Source organism: Cervus canadensis, chromosome 16, assembly GCF_019320065.1.
Source record: "Cervus canadensis isolate Bull #8, Minnesota chromosome 16, ASM1932006v1, whole genome shotgun sequence".
Lineage (NCBI taxonomy): Eukaryota > Metazoa > Chordata > Mammalia > Artiodactyla > Cervidae > Cervus > Cervus canadensis.
In genome coordinates, this window is record NC_057401.1 from 13,307,768 (window position 1) to 13,330,136 (window position 22,369).

The following is a 22,369-nucleotide window of genomic DNA, read 5'->3' on the forward strand; positions in this document are numbered from 1 at the left end:
GCTCGTCAGCGCCGAGCAAGTTCCAGGATTGGGTGGAGTGGGTGGAAGCAGATCCAATCAGCAATCAGCGCGCGTGGGTTCTGGGCCGTAGAGCCGCTTCTCGAGTAGGCTGAGGCGACCTGAAGTCTGAGGTGTGGAGGAGGTAAGCGTTTGGCCCGGAGAGGGTTTTAACGGTTGAAACTTACTCCCGGGGTTGACAACTCCTAGGATATGGAGCTGCAGACCCCCACGGTGGGACCCTTACCTCCGAGAAACCGGATCCCTGTCGTCCCACTAGGCCTGAGTCCCGTTCTTCTCCGGCTCTACAATCCCACCTGTTAGGAGAGAAAGACATAGGGGTGGGGAATTTGAAAGAACTAGTTAACTTTCGGGCCTCCCTTCGGGTTTGCCAAACATCTTATTTCCTGAGCTTCTTGATTCTTTCACACACAGTCTGAAGAAGATAATGAACGCTTGTTACTGTGGGGGTTGAGTGGTGGGGCTGGGGAGTGGGGAGGGAGGGACTGGGCAGAAATCCAGTCACGCCGAAGTGACCCAGGCAGGACCATTTACCTTCTCGACTAGGTTTCCATCTCTTAGTGGATTTCTGGACTTAAGCTCTCTTATTTAAAAAGAAAAAAAAATTTTTTTTACTATGTAGATATACAAAATTTTTTTACTATGTAAATATACAAAATTTACCATAAAAATTGAGATATAACTGACATATATTAGTTTCAGGTGTACAGTGTAATGATTTAGTATTTGTCTGTTGTATGTATTGGGAAATGATCACCACAGTAAGTCTAACATCCATTACTCTACATATTTACAGAATGGTTTTTACCCCCTGTGGTGAGAACTTTTTAAGTCTACTCTCTTAGCAACTTTCATATATGCTTTCATATAGTATTATTTTCTGTAGTCACCGTGCTATACATTGTATTCCCATGACTTACTTATTTTGTAACTGAGTTTGTACCTTTCAACCCTCTCCACCCATTTGCATGGCCCACCTGCCCGTCTTTGACAACCACCGATCTGTTTGTTTTTTTTTTTAATCTGTGAGCTTGTCTTTTTTATTATTATTTTTAGATACCACATGTAAGTGAGATCATGTGGTATGTCTTTCTCTGTCCGACTTATTTCGCCAACATATGCCCTCAAGGTCCATTGGTATTGCAGGTGAGGAGATTTCATTCTTCTTTATGGCGGAATAAAATTTACTGATATATGTCTGTCTATATTATAAGGCATTTTCTTTATTTATCAGTCGATAGACACTTAGGTTGTCCTGGCTGTTGTAAATCATGCTGCCACAAACATGAGACTGCATATATATTTTTGAATTAATGTTTTTGCTTCCTTTGGATAAACACCCAGAAGTGGAATTGCTGGATCATATGGTAGTTCTGTCTTTACCTTTTTGAAGAACCTTTATAATATTTCCCATAGTGGCCACACCAATTTATGTTTTCACCAACAGTGAACAAGGAATTCCTTTTTCCCCACATCCCGGCCAACACTTGTTTTATAATTGCCACTCTAACATCTCATTGTGGTTTTTCTAAAAAAATTAATTTATTTTAATTGGAGGCTAATTACTTTATAATATTGTAATGGTTTTTGCCATACATCGACATGAATCAGCCACAGGCGCACATGTGTTCCCCATCCAGAACCCCTCTCCCACCTCCCTCCCTATCCCATCCTTCAGGGTCATCCCAGTGCACCAGCCCTGATCACCCTGTCTCATGCATCAAACCTGGACTGGTGATCCGCTTCACATATGATAATATACACATTTCAACTCTACTCTTTCAGATCATCCCACCCTTGCCTTCTCCCACATAGTCCAAAAGACTTCTTTACATCTATGTCTCTTTTGCTGTCTCGCATATAGGGTAATTGGTACCATCTTTCTAAATTCCATATATATACGTTAGTATACTGTATTGGTGTTTTTCTTTCTGACTTATTTCACTCTGTATAATAGGCTCCAGTTTCATCCACCTCATTAGAACTGATTCAAATGCATTCTTTTTAATGGCTGAGTAATATTCTATCGTGTATATATACCACAGCTTTCTTATTCATTCGTCTGCCTGTGGGCATCTAGGTTGCTTCCATCTCCTGGCTATTGTAAACAGTGCTGCAATGAACATTGGGGTACCTGTGTCTCTTTCAATTCTGGTTTCCTCAGTGTATATGCCCAGCAGTGGGGTTTGATGGGTCATATGGCAGTTCTATTTCCAGTTTTTTAAGGAATCTCCACACTGTTCTCCATAGTGGCTGTACTAGTTTGCGTTCCCACCAAGAGTGTAGGAGGGTTCCTTTTTCTCTGCACCCTCTCCAGCATTTATTGTTTGTAGACTTTTTGATAGCAGCCATTCTGGCTGGCATGAGATGATATCTCATTGTGGTTTTGATTTGCACTGACTTGATAATAAGTACTTTTTCATGTAACTTGGTCATCTGTATGTCTTCTTTGGAACATTTTCATTTTTAAGTCACATTACTTTTTGGTATTGACTTGTCTGAGTTCTTTATGTATTTTGGATAGTAACCTCATATCAGATATATGATTTGCAAATATTTTCCCCCATTCAGTTAGTTGCCTTTTCATTCTGTTAGTGGTTTCCTTTGCTGTGCAGAGGCTTTATAGTTTAATATAGTCCTGCTTGTTTATTTTTGCTTTTTTGCCAAACTCCCCAAATCATCACCAGGACCAATGACAAGGAAGTCGCCACTTACGTCTTCTTCTAGGAGTTTTAGAGTTTTAAGTGTTACATTCAAGTCTTTTAACCATTTTAAGTTAATTTTTGTGTATGGTATAAAATAGTGGTCCAGCTTCATTCTTTTGTGTGTGGCTGTCCAGTTTTTCCAACACCATTATTGAGAAGACTCTCCCTGTCATGTATTCTTGGCTCATTTGTCATAAAATTAATTGACCTTATATGTGTGGGTTTATTTCAGGGCTCTTTATTCTGTTTTGTTGACCTATGTGTAAAATTTGCCATCTTAATCTTTTTTATTCAATAAATATAACTTGTCAAATGGTCTCCCTAAAACACTTCCTCCAGAAGCCCACTCAGAAGGCGTCTTGTTGCCTGTTTCAAACCAGATAAATTGCTTCTTTGCTTTTGCTTTGTGGTAGACCCCAAATGGGCTTTTCCTGGTAGCTCAGCAGTAAAGAATCCACCTGCAATGAAGGAGTCACAGTAGACATGGGTTTGATTCCTGGGTGGGAGAAGATCCCCTGGAGGAGGGCATGGCAGCCCACTCCAGTATTCTTGCCTGGAGAATCCCATGGGCAGAGGAGCCTGGCGGGCTACAGTCCACAGGGTTGCAGAGTCAGACATGACTGAGGCAACTTAGCACGCATGCGCACACAGACCCAAAATACAGGAAGATAATTGCCCATAGGGAATACTTCTTAAAGGTTCCCCCCCTCCCCTAAACTTTAAATTCCCCCTGACTTCCCAGGTGACTCAGTGATAAAGAGTTTACCTGCTAATACAGGAGATGTGGGTTGGATCCCTGGGTGGGGAAGATACCCTGGAGAAGGAAATGGCAACTCACTCCAGTACTCTTGCCTGGGAAATCCCACAGATAGAGGAGCCTGGTGGGCTGCAGTCCACGGGGTCTCGAAGAGTCGGACACGACTGAGCGACTTTACTTTCACTTTTCACTCTGGTGCATTGGAGAAGGAAATGGCAACCCACTCCAGTGTTCTTGCCTGGAGAATCCCAGGGATAGAGGAGCCTGGTAGGCTGCCATCTCTGGGGTCGCACAGAGTCGGACACGACTGAAGTGATTTAGCAGCAGCAAACTGGATTCTTAATCAGCATTATCTCATGTCTTGCTAAATCGGTTTCTTTGATCATCTTCCCCATCTTGGTAACTGACAATTCCATCTTTCCAATTGCTTAGGCCCAAACTTTTAAAATAATAATTGATTCATCTTTTTCTTTGACACTCTGTAAACAGACTGTTAGGAAATTCTTTTGGCTCTGTCTTGGAAATATATTTAGTATTGGACATTTTGTACCATCTCAATATTATCCTGGTCCCCATCTTACTTGGATCATTGCAGTAGCATTTTAACTGGTTTTCCTACTTCTCTCCTTACTGGCTGTAGTAACTCAGAGTTACAGTGTTAAAATATAATTCAAATCTTGTTATTCCTCTTTTCAAAACTCTGATCATTTCTCATTTCAGCCTATGTCCTTAAAATGACCTGTAAAACCCACATGATCTCATCCCTGTTATCTCTCTGACCTCATCTTGTTTTTTCTGCCTTACTCTGCTCTAATCACAGTGGCTTCTTTACTGCTTTAGGACACAGCAGTCATGTTACTTCCCCAGGGCCTTTGTACTTACAGTTCCCTCTGCCCGAAGCCTCTTCTCCTAAATATCCATGTGTCTTACTTCCTTCTCTCCGTATTTTTGCTAAGTTGTCTCGTTGACCTTATATGACCACCCTGTGAAAAATCATGTTGCCCCTGTCTGAGCACTCCCTATGTTTCTTCCTTGTCTTGCTTTTCTTCATAGTACTTTAAACTATTTGGTATATAACACATATGTATAGTTAATCTTTTATTTTATTTATAGTTTATATTTATTTATATTTGTTTTACTCTTTTTTGAGTTTATATTGTTTTCCTCAAGTGAAATGTAAGCTCCTTGGTTGGAGGAATATTTGCCTGTTTTCTTCACTGTTACATCTTTAGCTTCTAGGTGAGTATCTGGCAGGTAGTGGGTATCAATGAATATTGTTAAATGAAAATATTTTGACTTTAGTTTTTCTTACAAGGTTAACAAATATCATAAGGCACATGTCAGTGAATCAGCAAGATTTAGATCCAGATAGTACTACAGATGTGGAAGATGTTGCCGATGCTGAAGAAGAACTTATTAAAAAATGTGAAGAAATGTGGAAAGATATGGAAGAAGTAAGTATCAAGACATAAAAGTGATATACTAATTAATTACTGTAAGGTTGAATTCCATTTCAGTAATAGGCTTAAGAAAGAATTACACTGGTTTCTGTAAGCAATTATGCATGTGTGCAGTTGTGTCCGACTCTTTGTGACCCTATGGACTGTAGCCATATGTGACCCTATGAACCTGCCAGGCTCCTCTGTCCATGAGATTTTCCAGACAAGAATACTTGAGTGGGTTGCCATGCCCTCCTCCAGGGGATCTTCATGACCCAGAGATCGAACCCGCATCTCCTGCATCATCTGTATTGGCAGGCAGATTCTTTACTGCTGAGCCACCAGGGAAGCCTGAAAGCTGTTATATTATATGATAAATACTTACATATTTTTTAGACTTATAAGCATTCATTTTAGAAATTTTATACTAGATGAGCTGTAGAAAGAGAAAAAATTATGGCAGTCCCTGCCCTCAAGGAGATTATCATCTAATGCAGGTAATCACAAATTATAATATGGTGGTAGTTTAAAGATTATACTTAAGAGGAGTACTAAGCCTAGCCTGAAAGTGTCAAAGATAGCTTTCTTAAAGAGGAAATAATACTGAATTCATTTCAAAAGGATAAATAGGAGTTAGCCTGTGAAAGTGGGAGAGGTATACAAAGTATAAAGAACAAAATATATAAATGTTGGGAGAATTTAGAGAACTCTAAGTAGAATAGTATGACATTTAAATTAGGAGAAGAAGGATTTGTAGAGTGAGACTGGAGAGGTAATTAGGGGCAAGCACATGAAGGATTTTGTTGAATGAATATTATGGGGAACTATTAAAGGATTATAAACATGAAGTGGCATTATGAGATACCTTGTTTGAGGAAATAACTCTGGTGGTATTGAAGAAGATGGAATGTAGAAAAGTGAGACTACAGAAGGAAAGAATATTCAGGAGGCTCTAGTAGTGGTCCTGTAAGAAGTGCTAAAGCCAGAGTCTTGTCATTGCGAATAGAAGAATGGATTCAAGAGGTACTAAGAAGATTGGACTTAAAGGACCTGGAGGTTAATTGTGAAATGGTGATGGGGAATTACAGATAGTTTTAGGTTCCTAGCTTGGGCCATTGAGTGGTTAGTGGTTTTTATTTTCCAAGACAGAGAGTAGAAAGGGTAAGAAGACTTTATACTTAATGGAGTTTGAGTGAAAATATGAATTAATTTAGAAAATTTGATTGAATTATTTGTACATTTCTGAGTTAATGAGATAGAATCACTCTGGTGCACTATAGTATGCTTGTAAAAATTTGTTTTACTCAAAATAGTGTGATATATGATATGAGCCATAGACATTTTTTTACATCTTATTCCCAGTAAAATTTTACATTAAGACAGGTTAATGGTTTTTTTATTTTTTTCCTTTTTAAAAAATTATTATTTTTTAAACATATATCCTTGATACTCTGTGATTACTGAATTTTTAAGGTACTTCGTGTTGCTTTTGAAATATTTTCAATATAGAATTTTGAATTTAAAAAGTAACAAAACATTTTTATGGAAAAGTATTGCAACTAGAAATAAGCACAATTAAAATTTAAGTTGCCCATATTTTTACTTAGATATAATCACTATTAACAATTGTGAATTCTTTTTTCAATAGCATAGTAGCAATGTCTCCTGATGATTTTATTTTCTTATGATTTTAATTGTCTTCTTGTTATCTTTCTGTAGTGCTTTCCCCCTTGTTCTATTATTTCCCATTTTTCCATTATCTAGTTTCTAATTCACCCTAGCTATTTTTGGGTTTTTTATGCTCATTTTTTCATTCTGTGTTGAGTCAAGAGTCCACTTGTACTTTTGTTGTGTTCATGTTGGGACCTGTTTGGCTTCCTTCTTGATCCTCTTGCTTAGGAAGTAAGGATTTTAAAGATTGTTCTCATACATAAGATATTTGTATATTGTTTTAGAGGAATATTACATTGGTATAAAAGGATAGAGGAAAGAAATTGCCTATGGTATATACTGTGTGATTTGTTTTTCTTTACTTTTTAAATCAAGTGTCAAAACAAATTATCACTTACTGGAACTGAGACACTCACAGATTCAAATGCTCAGGTATGATTCCTTTTGTCCTTCCTAAAAGTAGAATACATTGTGTTTTAGGTACAAAATGTGTTTGTGTTTATGCCAAGTATAACATTTTTGTTACTACCTGTATACTTAATGATTTGGAAAATTTTCTTTTCTTTCTGATTTAAGAGAAATATTCTAAAAACTTTTTGAATAATCTGTTATAAGTAAATTCTTTATTATTTATGTTTTAACAACTGTGCATGCATTCAGCATGGAGTGAATTGCTCATTGGCTGCTATCGTGATACCTTGTTAAAAATTAGAACAAAGACTGTCCTATGTTGTGTTAGGTGCACTAGCCACAGTTATTTATTTTCTGTGTGGAATCTTTAACTAATTTTACCCTAAGGTTCATAAAAGGATTAAACTATTCATCTGAATAATCAAAGACCTATGGAATTAGTTTAGAAATACACCAGTGGTTCAGTGCAACAGGTTAAGAATTTAAAGTGTGGCAGAGATGACAGCGCAATCTTTGGGAAAGGGATGAATTAGTTAGTAAAGAATAGTGGTACAACTAGATATTCATCTGGAGAAAATAAAATTGGACTTCTGTCTTTTATTGTAGAAACGTAAGTTCTAGATGAATTGCTATGAAAACCTAAGAAAAGCTGGAGACTGTGCAGTCTTGGTAGAGACAAAAGAAAATGGCTTGGCTAATAATAGAAATCTAGACATGGTAAAAGAAAATTTAGATGCATTTGACCATATAAAAAGTTAAAAATGTTTTTATAATAAAAACTCTAAGAACAGTTAAATATGCAAATAGTTCCAGTGAAAGTTCTCCAGAAATACTGGGAGCATGTCAAAAGACATTGGAACCTATTGAAGGCACTCAGCTGTCCGTATTTGGTATCAGGTGAGCATCAAAAAAAAAAAGGCTTCAGCTGATTATAACTATGAAAATATTAAAATCTATGAGCATAATACTCCTAAGTAATAAATGAGAATGAGTGAGAAAGAGACAAGGAAAATGCTAATTTGTCACTTTGAAAAGTGCTTATTACAGCAGATCTTTGAAAACTGGTCATAAAAAATTAAGTCATCTTTTGTAAAAAGGTTTGTATCCATCAATAAGTAAATAATGTTCTTTTGTACAGGGTAAAACTGAATTATATTTGGGAAATCATTGTATAATAAATAAATTATCTAGTTTCCTTGGGAAATGTGATTCTTTTCTTGTAGAAATTGAGACCTACTGAATCAGAATCATTAGTTAAGTTTCCTGAATGATTTTCAGGCAATAAGCCAAACATCAGTTTTGAGGGAAGTGCTTAGGTAGTGGTAAATAATCAGAATCCTGAGATAGTCAATAATAACATTATCCAAAGATTCCACAAAATGTCTTTTCCTATTGTATTGGGGGTCTCCGACATTCCTCCCAGGTTTGATGATTCTCTACAATTATTCAGAGGGCTCAATCTATAGTCATCATATTCATGACTGAGATAATTATTGCATTGAAATGATACAGAATAAAATCAGCAATGGGAAAAGAAGCATGGGTTTAAGTCCAGAGGAAACCAGGCATGAGCTTTCAGGACCCTTTCCCAGTGGAGTCACAGAAGACATACTTAAATACCCCAGTGAGTTGTGACGAGTGTGAAACATTGTCTACCAGGGAAGCTTATTAGAGACTCAGTCCAGAGTTTTTTGTAGGAGGTAGTTAACATAGGCCGGAGAAGGCAATGGCACCCCACTCCAGTACTCTTGCCTGGAAAATCCCATGGACAGAGGAGCCTGGTAGGCTGCAGTCCATGACGTCGCTAAGAGTTGGACATGACTGAGTGACTTCACTTTCACTTTTCACTTTCATGCACTGGAGAAGGAAATAGCAACCCACTCCAGTGTTCTTGCCTAGAGAATCCCAGGGACGGGGGGAGCCTGGTGGGCTGCCGTCTATGGGGTCGCACAGAGTTGGACACGACTGAAGTGACTTAGCAGCAGCAGCAGCAGTGACATAGGCACCCTTTTGCCTGTCAGTTATCAAAATACCAGACTCTTAGGAGGAAAGCAGGTGTTCAGTATAAATTGTATTTTCTCACAGTTTAGGCACAGAGAGCCACTCTTGTCAGATTGGTGGGAGCCTACTTAAGATCCAGGTTCCTAGATGCCAGGGGCCAACCTTGCAAGCAGGCCTTTAAGGATAATTTCAAGCTTGCTTAGTTTATTCTCTTCAGCATATCTATTCATTTCAAACATTCAATATTAAAGCTCAGTCCATTTTCTAAAGCAAGAAATTAAATGGGAAAATGGTAGGATTTCTCAAATTTTTTAAAAATCACTTTAGAAATACTACTTTTTTCTTTGTTAAGAAAGGGTTTAATTTTATAGCAGTATCAGATGTAATTTGCGTATTTGCCTTAGCTGGGCTTTAAAAGGTAAGAGCTGAGTTTCATCAGTATAGTATGAGGTTGAATTATATTTCTTAATAGGTTAAAAAAACGAGTGTCGGTAACTTTATGTATTTTGATCTAATATTTTCAGGAAAAGTGATATAGAGTCCTTATCATTTTGATAGTTTTGCCTAGTTTAAATTTAACTTTTTAAGAATTTGTTATGCTTTTATAGTAATAATAATAATTAGCATTTATAAGTGACTTTATAGTTCTCAAAAACTTTTTTACATTGTTAATTATCTCTAAGAAAATTATGTTATACTCTTCTTTGGTAAAAATTTGTAATACCTACAGATGCATTTTTATATAATTAAGTAAATCTTTCAGAGACTAGGTTTTTCCATCTGACTATTCAACAGCCAATGTTATGATCAGGAGTAGGGTCTTGAAGCTTCCTGATCTGTATTTTAAAAATTGATTAAACAAGAGTACTTGAGGGACTTCCTGGTGGGTCAGTGATTGGAATTCGCCTGCCAATGCAGGGGCTGTGGATTTGATCTGTGGTCTGATCTGTGGGTCCAGAACTAAAATCCCACCTGCTGGAGCGCAACTAGACCCTCGCACTGCAGCTACTGAAGGTAGTGCACTGTCGAGCCCAGGCTCAGCAACAAGAGCAGTTCCTGGTCCTTGCAGCTAGAGTAAGCCTCAGCAACAAAGAGCCCACGCACCACGGCAAAGCAAAGCACAGCCAAAAATAAATACGTACATTTTAATTATTAAAAAAAAAAAGTACTTGGTAACTTTTTAATATAGTTATTACAGGAATATTTATTGCATTTTTAAAAATATTTATTTATTTTTTTTTAAATTTTTTACTGTGTTGGGTCGTCTGCTGTGTGAGGGTTTTTCTCTAGTTGTGCAGAGCAGGGGCTGCTCTTTAGTTGCGATATGTGGGCTTCTTGTTATGGTGGCTTCTCTTGTTGTGGAGCATGAGGTTGTAGGCACACAGGCTTCAGTAGTAGTGGCTTGAGAGCTCTAGAGCACAGGCTCAGTAGTTGTGACACATGGGCTTAGTTGTTCCGTGGCATGTGGGATCTTCCTTCACCAGGGTTTGAACCAGCATTCCCTTCATTGCAAGGCGAAGTCTTAACCACTGGACCACCAGGGAAGCCTCCCTATTGCATTTTTGAAATGTAAGTTTTTGATCTATTTGTCTACCTATAAAAATTATGTAGAAGAGATAAAAATGTTCTGAAATTTAAGCATGTGTTAGTCACTCAGTTGCGCCTGACTCTTTGCAACCCCATGGACTTTAGTCTACCAGGCCCCTATGTCCATGGGGTTTCCCAGGCAAAAATACTGGAGTGGGTTGCTGTTTTCCTTCTCCAGAAATTTAAGCATACATAGATGTCAATTTTTTGGTCTAATCTGGCAACAGATTTATCACATAGATTTGTAATTTATCAAGATTAAAATGATTGGAATCACCTAATATCAGAAACATTTATTTTAATTTAATTTATTTTAACATTTATTTTAATTTTAAAGGGATATACAATTTACAAACTTCGGTATAGTAAAACTTTCTTTGTGTGTGAATGTGTGATTTGTGGAATAAGTCTCATTTTATAATTGTTTTTTATATATGTATTTAAACTTATTTTTAACTGCTCAGTTAAACTAGTTGCAATTTTGCTAAAAAGGCATAGAAAGAGGAAAAAAGCATCTTTCAAGCAAATTTGTCTTTAAAAATTGGCAAGAAATAACATTTTTTTTTTAAAGAGAATAAACTTAATGTACTTAGTTGTTTTAGGTTGAATGCTGAAATTAGAAATGATCATTTTTAGGACTGTATTGCTGCTATAATGGCAATTTATAGGCTATAATTAATGTGATTTAAAGGAAAATTATGTTGGGAGTAATAATTTTTTATAGTTTAGATGGCTGTTACATTAGCCACTTATTTTAGGGACTTGTATTAAAGTATTAAGACTGTTTACACATTTATCTATGAATAGATATGAATATTCCATAGGAAATAACTTTGTTTTATTCTCTTCTTTTTTTTAAATAGCTGTCATTATTAATTATGCAAGTGAAATGTTTGACTGCTGAACTTAGTCAGTGGCAAAAAGAAACTCCTGAAAGTAAGATTCTTAATTTTAGATTTATATTTTTATAAGCAAATTAATGTTGAATTAATTTAATGATCACAAGAAGAATTCAAGATGTATTTAACTTTCTTGAAATTGGTCTAAATTCCATTGCTATAAGGAAGTCACCTTATTTTTCTTTTTTTACACACAGAATTTCATACTTCTTTATTATTATAGATGAGCATGTCTGCCTCACATTAGAATATAGTAATCTTGATTATGCAGACTTTATTATAGCCATCACTTTATCCTCATAGACACTATTTTATATGTTCAGTAGAAGCTGTATTGTTTCCTAATGAATGAAACTTACATAGTGGAAGAGAGAAATTATTTTAGATACTTGCATTAAAAGCTACATAAATTTTATGTTGCCTTTTGATTTGTCCAACAGTATTTTTGCCTTTAGTTGAGAAACAGAAAATTACTTAAAAATCTGTGGTTATAATACCCAGCTAGGAGATATTTTTCTGTTATTAAAGATTGCATTCCTTTAAGTGGTATGTCTGTCTGTATTCGATCTTCCATATGGATTGTGCTCTCTTGTTTCGTTTAGGTCTTCCTTCTGCTTTCTTCTACCCCTCTGTCTCCTTTCCAACTTTCTTTGTTTCCTCTCCATTTTCTTCCAGTTATCGGGATTCTTTTTTCTCATTCTCTTCCTAAACAATTTTATCTGCATTCTTGTTTTAAACTATCTTGTTTTAAACTAAACTATTAGGTTGATGCAAAAGTAATAGCAGTTTTGCAGTGTTGAACCTTGCCATTTAATATTGGAATATAATCTTAAATAAATGTGGTTATGTTATACATTTAATGCACATTTCTAGCTTTATGGGTTTTTTTTTTTTTTGCTAATGGCATTACTTGCTGCTTATTTTACATTTATTTTAGACTAGAGAAATGGTGTTAGACAAAAAGGAAGTTCTAGTGATTTTTCTTATATGAGTTCAGAATGGTGATGAAGCAGCAGAGATAACTTGGAGCATCAACAATGCATTTTTCTCAGGAACTGCCAATAAACGTATAGTGAAGTGGTGGTTCAAGAAGTTTAGCAAAGGAGATGAGAGCCTTGAAGATGAGGAGCACATGGCCAGCCATCAGAAGTTGACAACAACTCGTTGAAAGGATCATTGAAGCTGATCCTCTTACAACTACACAAGAAGGTGTGGAAGAACTCAATGTTGGCCATTCTATGGTTGTTCAGTATTTGAAGTAAATTGAAAAGGTGAAAAAGCTCGTTAAGTGAATACCTCGTGAGCTGACTGAAAGTAAAAAAAAAAAAAATTGTTGTTCTAAGTATTTTCTTACTGTATGCAACAACAATGAACCATTTCTCAATCTAATTGTGACGTGTAATTTTAAAAGTTGATTTTATATGACAACCAGTGATGACCAGCTCAGTGGCTGGACCAACAAGAAGCTCCAAAGCACTTAAAGCCAAACTTGCCCAAAGAAAGGCCATGGTCACTGGTGGGTCTGCTGCTGGTCTAATCCACTACAGCTTGCTGAATCCTAGTGAAACTATTACATCTGAGAAGTATGCTCAGCAAATTGATGAGATGCACTGTGCACCTACAACTGGCATTGATCAACAGAAAGGGCCCAGTTCTTCTCTGTAACAGCACCTGACTGCACAGCACACAACCAGTGCTTCCAAAGTTGAATGGACTGGACTACGATGTTTTGCCACATCCACCATATTCACCTGATTTCTTGCCAATGGACTACCACTTCTTCAAGCATCTTGACAACTTTTGCAGGGAAAACAACCAGCAGGAGGCAGAAAATGCTTTCCAAGAGTGTCAAATCCTGAAGCCTGGATTTTTATGCTACAGGAGTAAACTTAACTTTTTTCTCATTGGCAAAAATGTATTGATTGTAAATGGTTCCTATTTTGATTAATAAAGATATGTTTGAGCCTAGTTATAATGATTTAAAATTCACGGTCTGAAACTGCATTTACATTTGCTCAACCTAATATTATGTTCATGCCAATGTCCACCATTGTTTTATGTCTTCACTACCACCTTTTAATTTCAGCACCTCTGATATGTATGTATATACAATTGTGATTTTAATTTACATTCAACCTTATATCTTGTTGCCTTCTCTAGCATTATATTGGGCATCTCAAAGACCGCTCATACTCTGCTATTAAAATGTTGGTGTTCAGTGCTTTTTGCTTCTTACTCTATATGCTATTTCAACATTATATTTTTATATAAATATTATTTTTATTATTTTTTTTTATTTTATTTTTTTATTATTTATTTATTATCCTATTTTAATGTGTTATATCTGTATTAATGACTTCTATATTAGTTTCTTAGTGCTGCCATAACAAAGTAGCATGACCGAGTTGCTTAAACAACAGAAGCTTTTTTCCCCCCTCACAATTCTGGAGGATAGAAGTCCAAGATCAAAGTGTTGGCAGGGTTGGTTTCTTCTGAGGCCTCTCTTCTTGACCAGTAGACTGCCTGCCATCTTCTTCCTGTGTCTTCACATGGTCACCCATCTGTGTTCTAATCTCTTTGTATAAGCCATTCGTAATGGAGTAGGGTCCACCCTATTGACCTCATTTTAACTTAATTATGATCTAGCTCCAATACAGTCATGTTTTGAGGTACTAGAACTTAGGACGTCAAAATATGAATTTTGGTGGAGTGGGAATGGATGGAAGGATAGGGAGAGGACACAGAATTTCCACAGCTTTCATGTCTGTATATCCATAGCAGACTTCTCTGTAACATCACACTTGTATATCTCTCTACCTTCCAGATGTCTTACAATCTTACATAAAGACCTTGTACTGCTAACACTGAACACACTGACTTGTTGGTCAAATACCCACCTTGCCTAAGTTTGTGAATCCCATAGGCTGCCATACTGGAAAGAGTTTTAAAATCTTTATATTCTTAGAGCCTGCCATATTGGTTGAAAAATTTGTATGAATATGAAGTGCTACTTTTAGTCACACTTGTCAAAAGGGACATTTTTAAACTTTATATTCTTAGAATCCTTTTCATTGTATAGCTATCCCGGGGCTGCCTATAGTTAGTCCTATTTAGTTCTACAGGGCCTATGAATTACATAGCTCTTTTCTGTTAGAAACCCTCTAGCATGGAAGAAAGCTTAGGAAGTTTCTGGTAGCGTATCATTTGAGAAATTTTAGTAATACTTTATTAGGAAAAGTAAATTAAGTATAAGAATTGAACTTTTGTAAGTATAAGGATTTGATTTTGTTGTATGAAAATAGAATATTAATTTATATTCACCAGACTGGCAGAATTTTTAGAAGAGTTTATAATATTTTTGCTGTTTCGTAGTCATTGCTTCCAGAAAATTAAAAAAAAAAGAATCTAGCATCCTATTTTAAAATTCAAAATACACATTTTCTTCTGTGAAATCTTTCTGGGAATCTATCCCACAGAAATGAAAGAATCAATGTATAAGGACATAAATAAAAGAATGTTTCCTGTATCATTGTTTTTTGAGGCTAAACTCTAGACACAAAGTCAGTGCTTGATCAATAGTGAAATTGCTCAACACATTTGATGAACTTACCCTGTGGAATATTATGCAGTGATTTAAAATTATGAATTTGACTTACTCCTGATGAATATACAGGATTTCCATGTGGGTTTAGTTGAGTGAAAATAAGAGTAATGTGTATGGTATGATCTCATTCTAGTAAAACTGGGAATGACAAAATTAATCATCCTTTGTTTGTATATGTACAAATATGCATAGACTGTATACATTGGATCTATGTTTGTATGCATAGAATCATTTAACCAGCGAGAAATATTTAAGAAACACACTGTAGAATATTGATTTTGTTTTTGATGGATTGGGAAAATAAGAGAAAAAGGCACTGAAAACAAAATGTGAAAATATGACATTTGTCTAATGTGATATATAATTTGGCTATATATGCAAAGGTGTTAAATAAAAATGTTTATAAAAACTGAATACATCTCATAAACATTCTATTGTATATAAATGAAAAGGGAAAGCAGTATCTTAGAAACTACAAAATCAAATTCTTAATTTTTGAGAGATAACTAAGCATATGTATAATTTTTGTTTGTTTTGTTACTGTAGTGATTCCCCTGAATGAAGAAATTCTGGTAACATTAGGAAAAGAAGAGGTAAGTCACTGAATGAATTTGTAGTAATCCAGAATAGCTTATGACAAAAAGTGTTTTGGATAAGTTCATGCCATAGCAAGTGAGATGAAACTATTTTAAAATTGTATTAATTATGTTTTATTGAATAGGATTCTTCAGATTATTTGAATTTTGAAATATATAAACTTTACTCTTGTATTTAATTTTTGTTGATTAAACTTCATAATAAATGCTAAAAGTTTAAATATAACTAAATGATTATACATAAACATCTGTCCTTAAAGCCTAACATAAAGGTCAATAAAGATGTTTTTTAAAGCATCAGTTTATTAGATCAAAGTTTAGGAGGTAAGATAGAAGCAAACAAGAATTTTAAACAAAGTTGTAGAGCATTGAAATAGATAAATATCTATATTCTTAGAGACAGAATCTGCCAAATAGAACTGAAGAAAGGCTTTGTATTTGAAGGAACCTGGTACTTGAAAATTCAGGGTTCAACTGTAGAGCTTAAAATAAGATTTTTTTTAAAGTAAGAACAGACCTCTAGGCCTTTTCTCTCTTTCTTGCAATCAAGTGGCTAACTTTCACCCACACACCTGAAACTGGAGGTATGTTATATGAAGACATTAAACTATTGAGGCTTTGACCTCAGCACACCAGGTTTAATAAGATTGGTATGAGGTCGAAAGTCAGAAAGTTCAAGTTAACATTTTTAATACTGTGTGGTGGAAGTACCAGCTCCTTCCCTTGATCTATCTACAGGGCTCCCTTGTTGTTGTTAAGTTGCCAAGTTGTGCCCCGGTCTCTGTAACCTCATGAACTGTACCACACCAGGCCTTCCTGTTCTTCACTGTCTCCCTGAGTGCTCAAACTCTTGTCCATTGAATCACTGATGCCATCCAACCATTTCATCCTCTGTCACCCCCTGCGCCTCTTGTCCTCAATCTTTCCCAGCATCAGGGTCTTTTCCATTGAATTGGCTCTTCACATCAGGTGGCCAAAATATTGGAGCTTCAGCTTCAGTATCAGTCCTTCCAATGACCATTCAGGGTTGATTTCCTTTAGGGGTCCTACAGTATGGTGTAAAAGTAGCCTCAAACTGGAGTTAAAATAACCTCTGGAAAATGTAATGGCCCTAGAAAAAAGGTCTATGAGTATTAGTACAGGGGGGTTCCCAGTGGAAAGCAGGATGGATGTTCATCAAATAGTAATTTATGAATGGAGTTTGTTTTTGAGCTTTAAATGTGAATTACCAAATTTCATTCAACATAGTGTTGGAGGTCCTAGACTCAGCAATCAGTCAAGAAAAAGAAATAGAAGGAAGCTAAATTGGAAAGGAAGAAGTAAAACTATCACTGTAGATGACATGATATTATACATGGAAAATCCTAAAGACACTACTAGAAAACTACTAGAACACTTCAGTGTATTTGGTTAAGTTTCAGGATACAGAATTAATACAAAGAGATATATTACCTTTCTCTACACTAACAAGGAACTAATGTAGACATGTAAGATAGTCCAGAAAGAAACCCACACATTTTTGGTCATTTAATCTACAACAAAGGAGAGAAGAATTCACAATGGAGAAAAGACTGTCTCTTCAGTGAGTGGTACTGGGACATCCATAAATAAAAAAATAAAACTAGAACATTCTGTATCACCATATACAAAGTAAACTCAAAACAGATTAAAGACAGAAAAGTAAGACCAGAAGCCATCAATCTCCTAGAGGAAAATATGGATAGAACACTCTGACATAAATCGTAGCAATGTTTTTTTAGCTTTGTCTCCTAAGGTAAAGGAAATAAAAGCAACAGTAAACAAATAGGACCTTATTAAATTTAAAAGCTTTTGCACAGCAAAAGAAAACATCAACAAAATGAAAAGGCAACCTACTGAATGAGAGAAAACATTACCAAATGCTATGACTGATAAGGGGTTAATATCCAACTTATATAAATGACTTATACAAGTCAACATCCAAAAAAAAAAAAAAGCTAGGATTTCCCTAGCAGTCCAGTGGTTAACACTGCATTTCCACTGCATGGGGCCTGGGTTCAGTTCCTGGTTGGGGAACTAAGATCCTGAATGCCACATGGAAACAATCCCCCCAAAATAAAAACAAGCTGATTAAAATGATAATAGCTCACGCTTGTCAGTATTACTTGTCAAAAAGAATACAAATAACAAATGGTGAGGACATGGAGAAAAGGGAACCCTCAAACACTCTTGGAAACATAAATTAGTGCATTCTCTGTGGAAAACAGTAAGGCAGTTTCTCAAAAAAACTAGACTACCATATTACCCAGCAACTCCACTCCTGGGTATATATCTGAATAAAACAAAAATACTAATTCAGAAAGATACATGCACCTCATTGTTCGTCAGTTGAGTCATTCAGTCATGTCCGACTCTTAGTGACCCATGGACTACAGCACACCAGGCCTCCCTGTCCATCACCAACTCATGGAGCTTACTCAAACTCATGTCCATCGAATCAGTGATGCCATCCAACCATCTCATTCTCTGTTGTCCTCTTCTCCCACCTTCAATCTTCCCCAGCATCAGGATCTTTTCAAATGAGTCAGTTCTTCACATCAGGTGGCCAACGTATTGGAGCTTCAGCTTCAGCATTAGTCCTTCCAGTGAATATTCAGGACTGATTTCCTTTAGGATGGACTGGTTGGATCTCCCTGCAGTCCAAGGGACTCTCGAGAGTCTTCTCCAACACCACAGTTCAAAAGCATCAATTCTTCGGAGCTCGGTCTTGTTTATAATCCAGCTCTCACATCCACACATGACTACTGGAAAAACCATAGCTTTAACTAGACAGACCTTTGTTTGCAAGGTAATGTCTCTTGCTTTTTAATATGCTGTCTAGGTTGGTCATAGCTTTTCTTCCAAGGATCAAGTGTCTTTTCATTTCATGGCTGCAGTCACCATCTGCAGTGATTTTGGAGCCCAAAAAAATAAAGTCTGTCACTGTTTCCATTGTTTCCTCATCTATTTGCCATGAAGTAATGGGACCAGATGCCATGATCTTCGTTTTCTGAATGTTGAGCGTTAAGCCAACTTTTTCACTCTTTCACTTTCATCAAGAGGCTCTTTAGTTCTTTGCTTTCTGCCATAATGGTGGTGTCATCTGCATATCTGAGGTTGTTGATATTTCTCCTGGCAATCTTGATTCCAGTTTGTGCTTCATCTAGCCTGGTGTTTCGCATAATGTACTCCGCATATAAGTTAAATAAGCAGGGTGACAATATACAAACAGCCTTGACCACTCCCTTCTTGATTTGGAACCAGTCTGTTGTTCCATGTCCAGTTCTAACTGTTGCTTCTTGACCTGTATACAGATTTCTCAGGAGGCAGGTAAGGTGATCTGGTGTTCCCACCTCTTTAAGTGTTTTCCATAGTTTGTTGTGATCCACATAGCCAAAGGCTTTGGCATAGTCAGTAAAGCAGAAGTAGATGTTTTTCTGGAACTCTGTTGCTTTTTTGATGATCCAGATGTTCAAGCTGGATTTAGAGAGCTTTCTTTTTTCTAATACAGGCTTTTAGTGGTGTAAATTCTTATCTGAATACTTCTTTTGCTTTATTCCAGAAAGTTTAATCTCACTTTTATTTTCAAATAGTTTATCATAATTTCTTATTTTTCTGAGGATTGAGTTTTTGACCCATGGATCATTTGCAAGTGTATTTTTAGCATCCAAATTTTCACATTTTTCAAATAAATTATTTGATTATTAATTTAAGTCCGTTATCAGTGTTGTCTATATCATACCTAAAAATGCCATCCCTGCTCCTCATTTCTGTACTCTTGCTTTGACCTGTTTTTACAATATCGTATTTATCCCTTTCTGGAGTTTCAAGTTTGTTTCTTTGTTTGGATTCCCCTCTTTGTTCTGTTCACTTTTGCATCCCTGACTCCTTCAACAGTACCTAATGTTAACAATTGATCAAGAAATATTTGTTCAATGAGTGATACTCATCTGTGTCTGTTTAGTATAGTCTCCTTAGAAAAGAGACCTAATATGCCTGGTTACTGAAAATTTTCCATACAATTGCCTTTCAGTATGAAATTGCAATTTATTGCTCAAAACCTCTTATATTTTTTAATTTAACAGTGCAATATTACATAGAACTTAGTACCTGGTGTATATTTCCCTTTCAAAGACTTTTTTGCTAGCCTTTTTTTGCTGTTGATTTCTGAATGTATATCCTAGTATGTAAATTTCACTATTGTTCAGACATACAGCTATCTACAAGATTAAAGATTAAACAATTAATTTTAATTATTTTGTTCTAGTTCCAAAAATTGAGACATGATCTTGAATTGGTGCTATCTACTATTCAGTCAAAAAATGAAAAATTAAAGGAAGACTTAGAAAGGTATATTTATATCATAATTGCCATTAGTCTTTTATATGTATTGAATTAGCATTAATGTTTTATTTGACTATTGTTTGTTTTGCTTTTTCATGTTCAAAGGGAGCAAAAATGGTTGGATGAACAGCAGCAGATACTGGAATCTCTTAATGTACTACAAAATGAATTGAAACAGCAGGTTGTGACATTTTCTGAATCAAGGTATTGATTTTGTGTTCTAGGTTTTCAAAATAGGAGAAATTATTTCCTTTTTTATGTTATATGAAATGCATAGATGAAAAGCAGGTGAATTTTACCAGAAATTGTCTTACCCTGACTTTTACTAATTGTTAAAAGTTACATAATCTTTTATTAATAATTTGACTTTTAGTTTTCCTATGTTAAATAGACTATTTATCTCATAAAGCTAGTTATTTGATTTGAGCAATGAAGATTGAATAGAGTGTTTGATTAATTTTATGAGTAACCAATTCTTTATATCTAAGTATTTTATCAACAAATTATCTTAATTAAAAAAAATCTTTCTAGAATTTTTAATGAGCTGAAAACAAGAATGCGTGATATAAAAGAATATAAGGAGAAACTCTTGGTTACCCTGGGTGAGTTTCTTGAAGACCATTTTCCTCTGCCTGATAGAAATGTTAAAAAGAAAAAGGTAAGTTGTAGAGAAGACATTCTTGTAGATATTCAGATATGAAATTGATGTAGTAAGTTCAAATGTAAATTTTCTGATGAATTTTCTTGTTTAATACACACTTCAGAGATATAAGCTTGCATCCCTGGTGGCTCAGATGGTAAAGCGTCTGTCTGCAATGTAGGCGACCTGGGTTCGATCCCTGGGTTGGGAAGATCCCCTGGAGAAGGAAATGGCAACCGACTCCAGTACTCTTGCCTGGAAAATCCCTTGGATGGAGGAGCCTGGTAGGCTACAGTCCATGGGGTCGCAAAGAATTGGATATGACTGAGTGGCTTCACTTTCTTTCTTTCTTTTCTTTTGAAAGATATAAACAGATAGGTACATGTACAGAAGTATTCCATCATCACGTTATGGTATTTATTGAAAAATTAGAAGGAATCTAGTTAGTCAATAAACTATAAATATAATTTTTTTTACATTGTATTCATATAGTGGAGAAAATGGAGCTTTTAAAAATAATGTATTGAAAAAAAATAATAATAATATCAAAGAAATTGATGAAATGCTAACAAATTTTTGTGAGAGGATAAAGCATATATGATTAAATTGTATACCAAAAAGTCTAATTGGTACCAAAAAATGTAACAATGCTTTATGCCTGGGGCTAAGATTGTAGGTGAGACTTGTTTTTGTTTTCATTTTCATTATTTTACAAGTTTTCTATAATAAACATATGTAACTTAAAATCAGAAGATACCTATAGCTGAGGTAAGTTATTGACTATTTTAATAGTAGTTTTAATGAAGTAAACCTTTTTCACAGAGCAAATAAATATTTCATTGGGTGACAGAAAGTTGGAAACAAGCACTTTAATTCATTTTTAAAAAGCAAAATGGGGTATAAATAACAAGAACTTGTGGGCGTAGGATAGGCATTGAAACTGGTTCCAGAATGATCTTCCTAAAACTTTACATATTTAATAGTTTATTTAATCAGATATTTAAAAATAGACATATTTTAATCTTTTTAATGTAAAACTTTTTTTCCCAACATAAAACTTTTGATCCCACCCTCTGGGATGAAGTCTATAAACTCCTTAGAGTAATGAATTTGTATTCTGAATTTTGTCTGTCTCTGTAGCCTCCTTTCCATCTTTATCCATCTCTTGCATGAGTCCATTCATCCATGCTGTTGGAGCAGATGTACAGTTTGACCTGTCACTTTTTTGTGCCTTATACGTGCTACTCCCTCTGGTTACAAAAGAGTTCCTATCTGATGAGGATAGTAAATTCCTTCTTAAAGCAACTCAAACACCTTTTGTATGAGGCACTGAATGAAGGTTAGGTGTCATCTTACTAGCATTTATTACATGATTTTATAGTAACAATTTATGTCTCTCTCTTCACCTACCATGCTCTGTGAGCTGCTTGCTTGTTTAATTCATATTTGTATTTGTACTGTCTTTCATACCTATTGTAGTACCTCTGAGTTCATGTTTCTTGAATTACTGTGCACATGCTAGGGAAAGGAGAAAGTTTTGTTTTCTTATAATCTGTGTTTGTTTATTCTCTTTCTTCTTTGTAATCATCAGTAGGCTTTACATTTGTTATGGAATATTTTTCTGATTCTATCTGTTATTATTTATACCCATTAGTCATTTCTGAAATTGTTGACAGGCT

The 22,369-nt window shown here is 35.5% G+C and overlaps 1 protein-coding gene across 4 annotated transcripts in view; it reads left to right on the forward strand.

Annotated features, from left to right (window-relative positions):
• The window catches only part of CENPK (centromere protein K), a 32,889-nt gene continuing 10,520 nt past the window's right edge, over positions 1-22,369 (forward strand). Inside the window, exons 1-9 of one of the 4 annotated variants that reach the window (XM_043488701.1) lie at positions 73-142; positions 4,631-4,719; positions 4,796-4,934; positions 6,966-7,022; positions 11,453-11,525; positions 15,639-15,685; positions 19,974-20,056; positions 20,156-20,254; positions 20,582-20,708. In XM_043488701.1, the coding sequence (XP_043344636.1) occupies positions 4,818-4,934; positions 6,966-7,022; positions 11,453-11,525; positions 15,639-15,685; positions 19,974-20,056; positions 20,156-20,254; positions 20,582-20,708 (603 nt within the window). In that variant the 5' untranslated portion in view covers positions 73-142; positions 4,631-4,719; positions 4,796-4,817. Of the gene's footprint in view, positions 143-4,630; positions 4,720-4,782; positions 4,935-6,965; positions 7,023-11,452; positions 11,526-15,638; positions 15,686-19,973; positions 20,057-20,155; positions 20,255-20,581; positions 20,709-22,369 lie in introns of all 4 variants that reach the window. The other 3 variants (XM_043488700.1, XM_043488699.1, XM_043488702.1) reach the window with 3 other exon arrangements.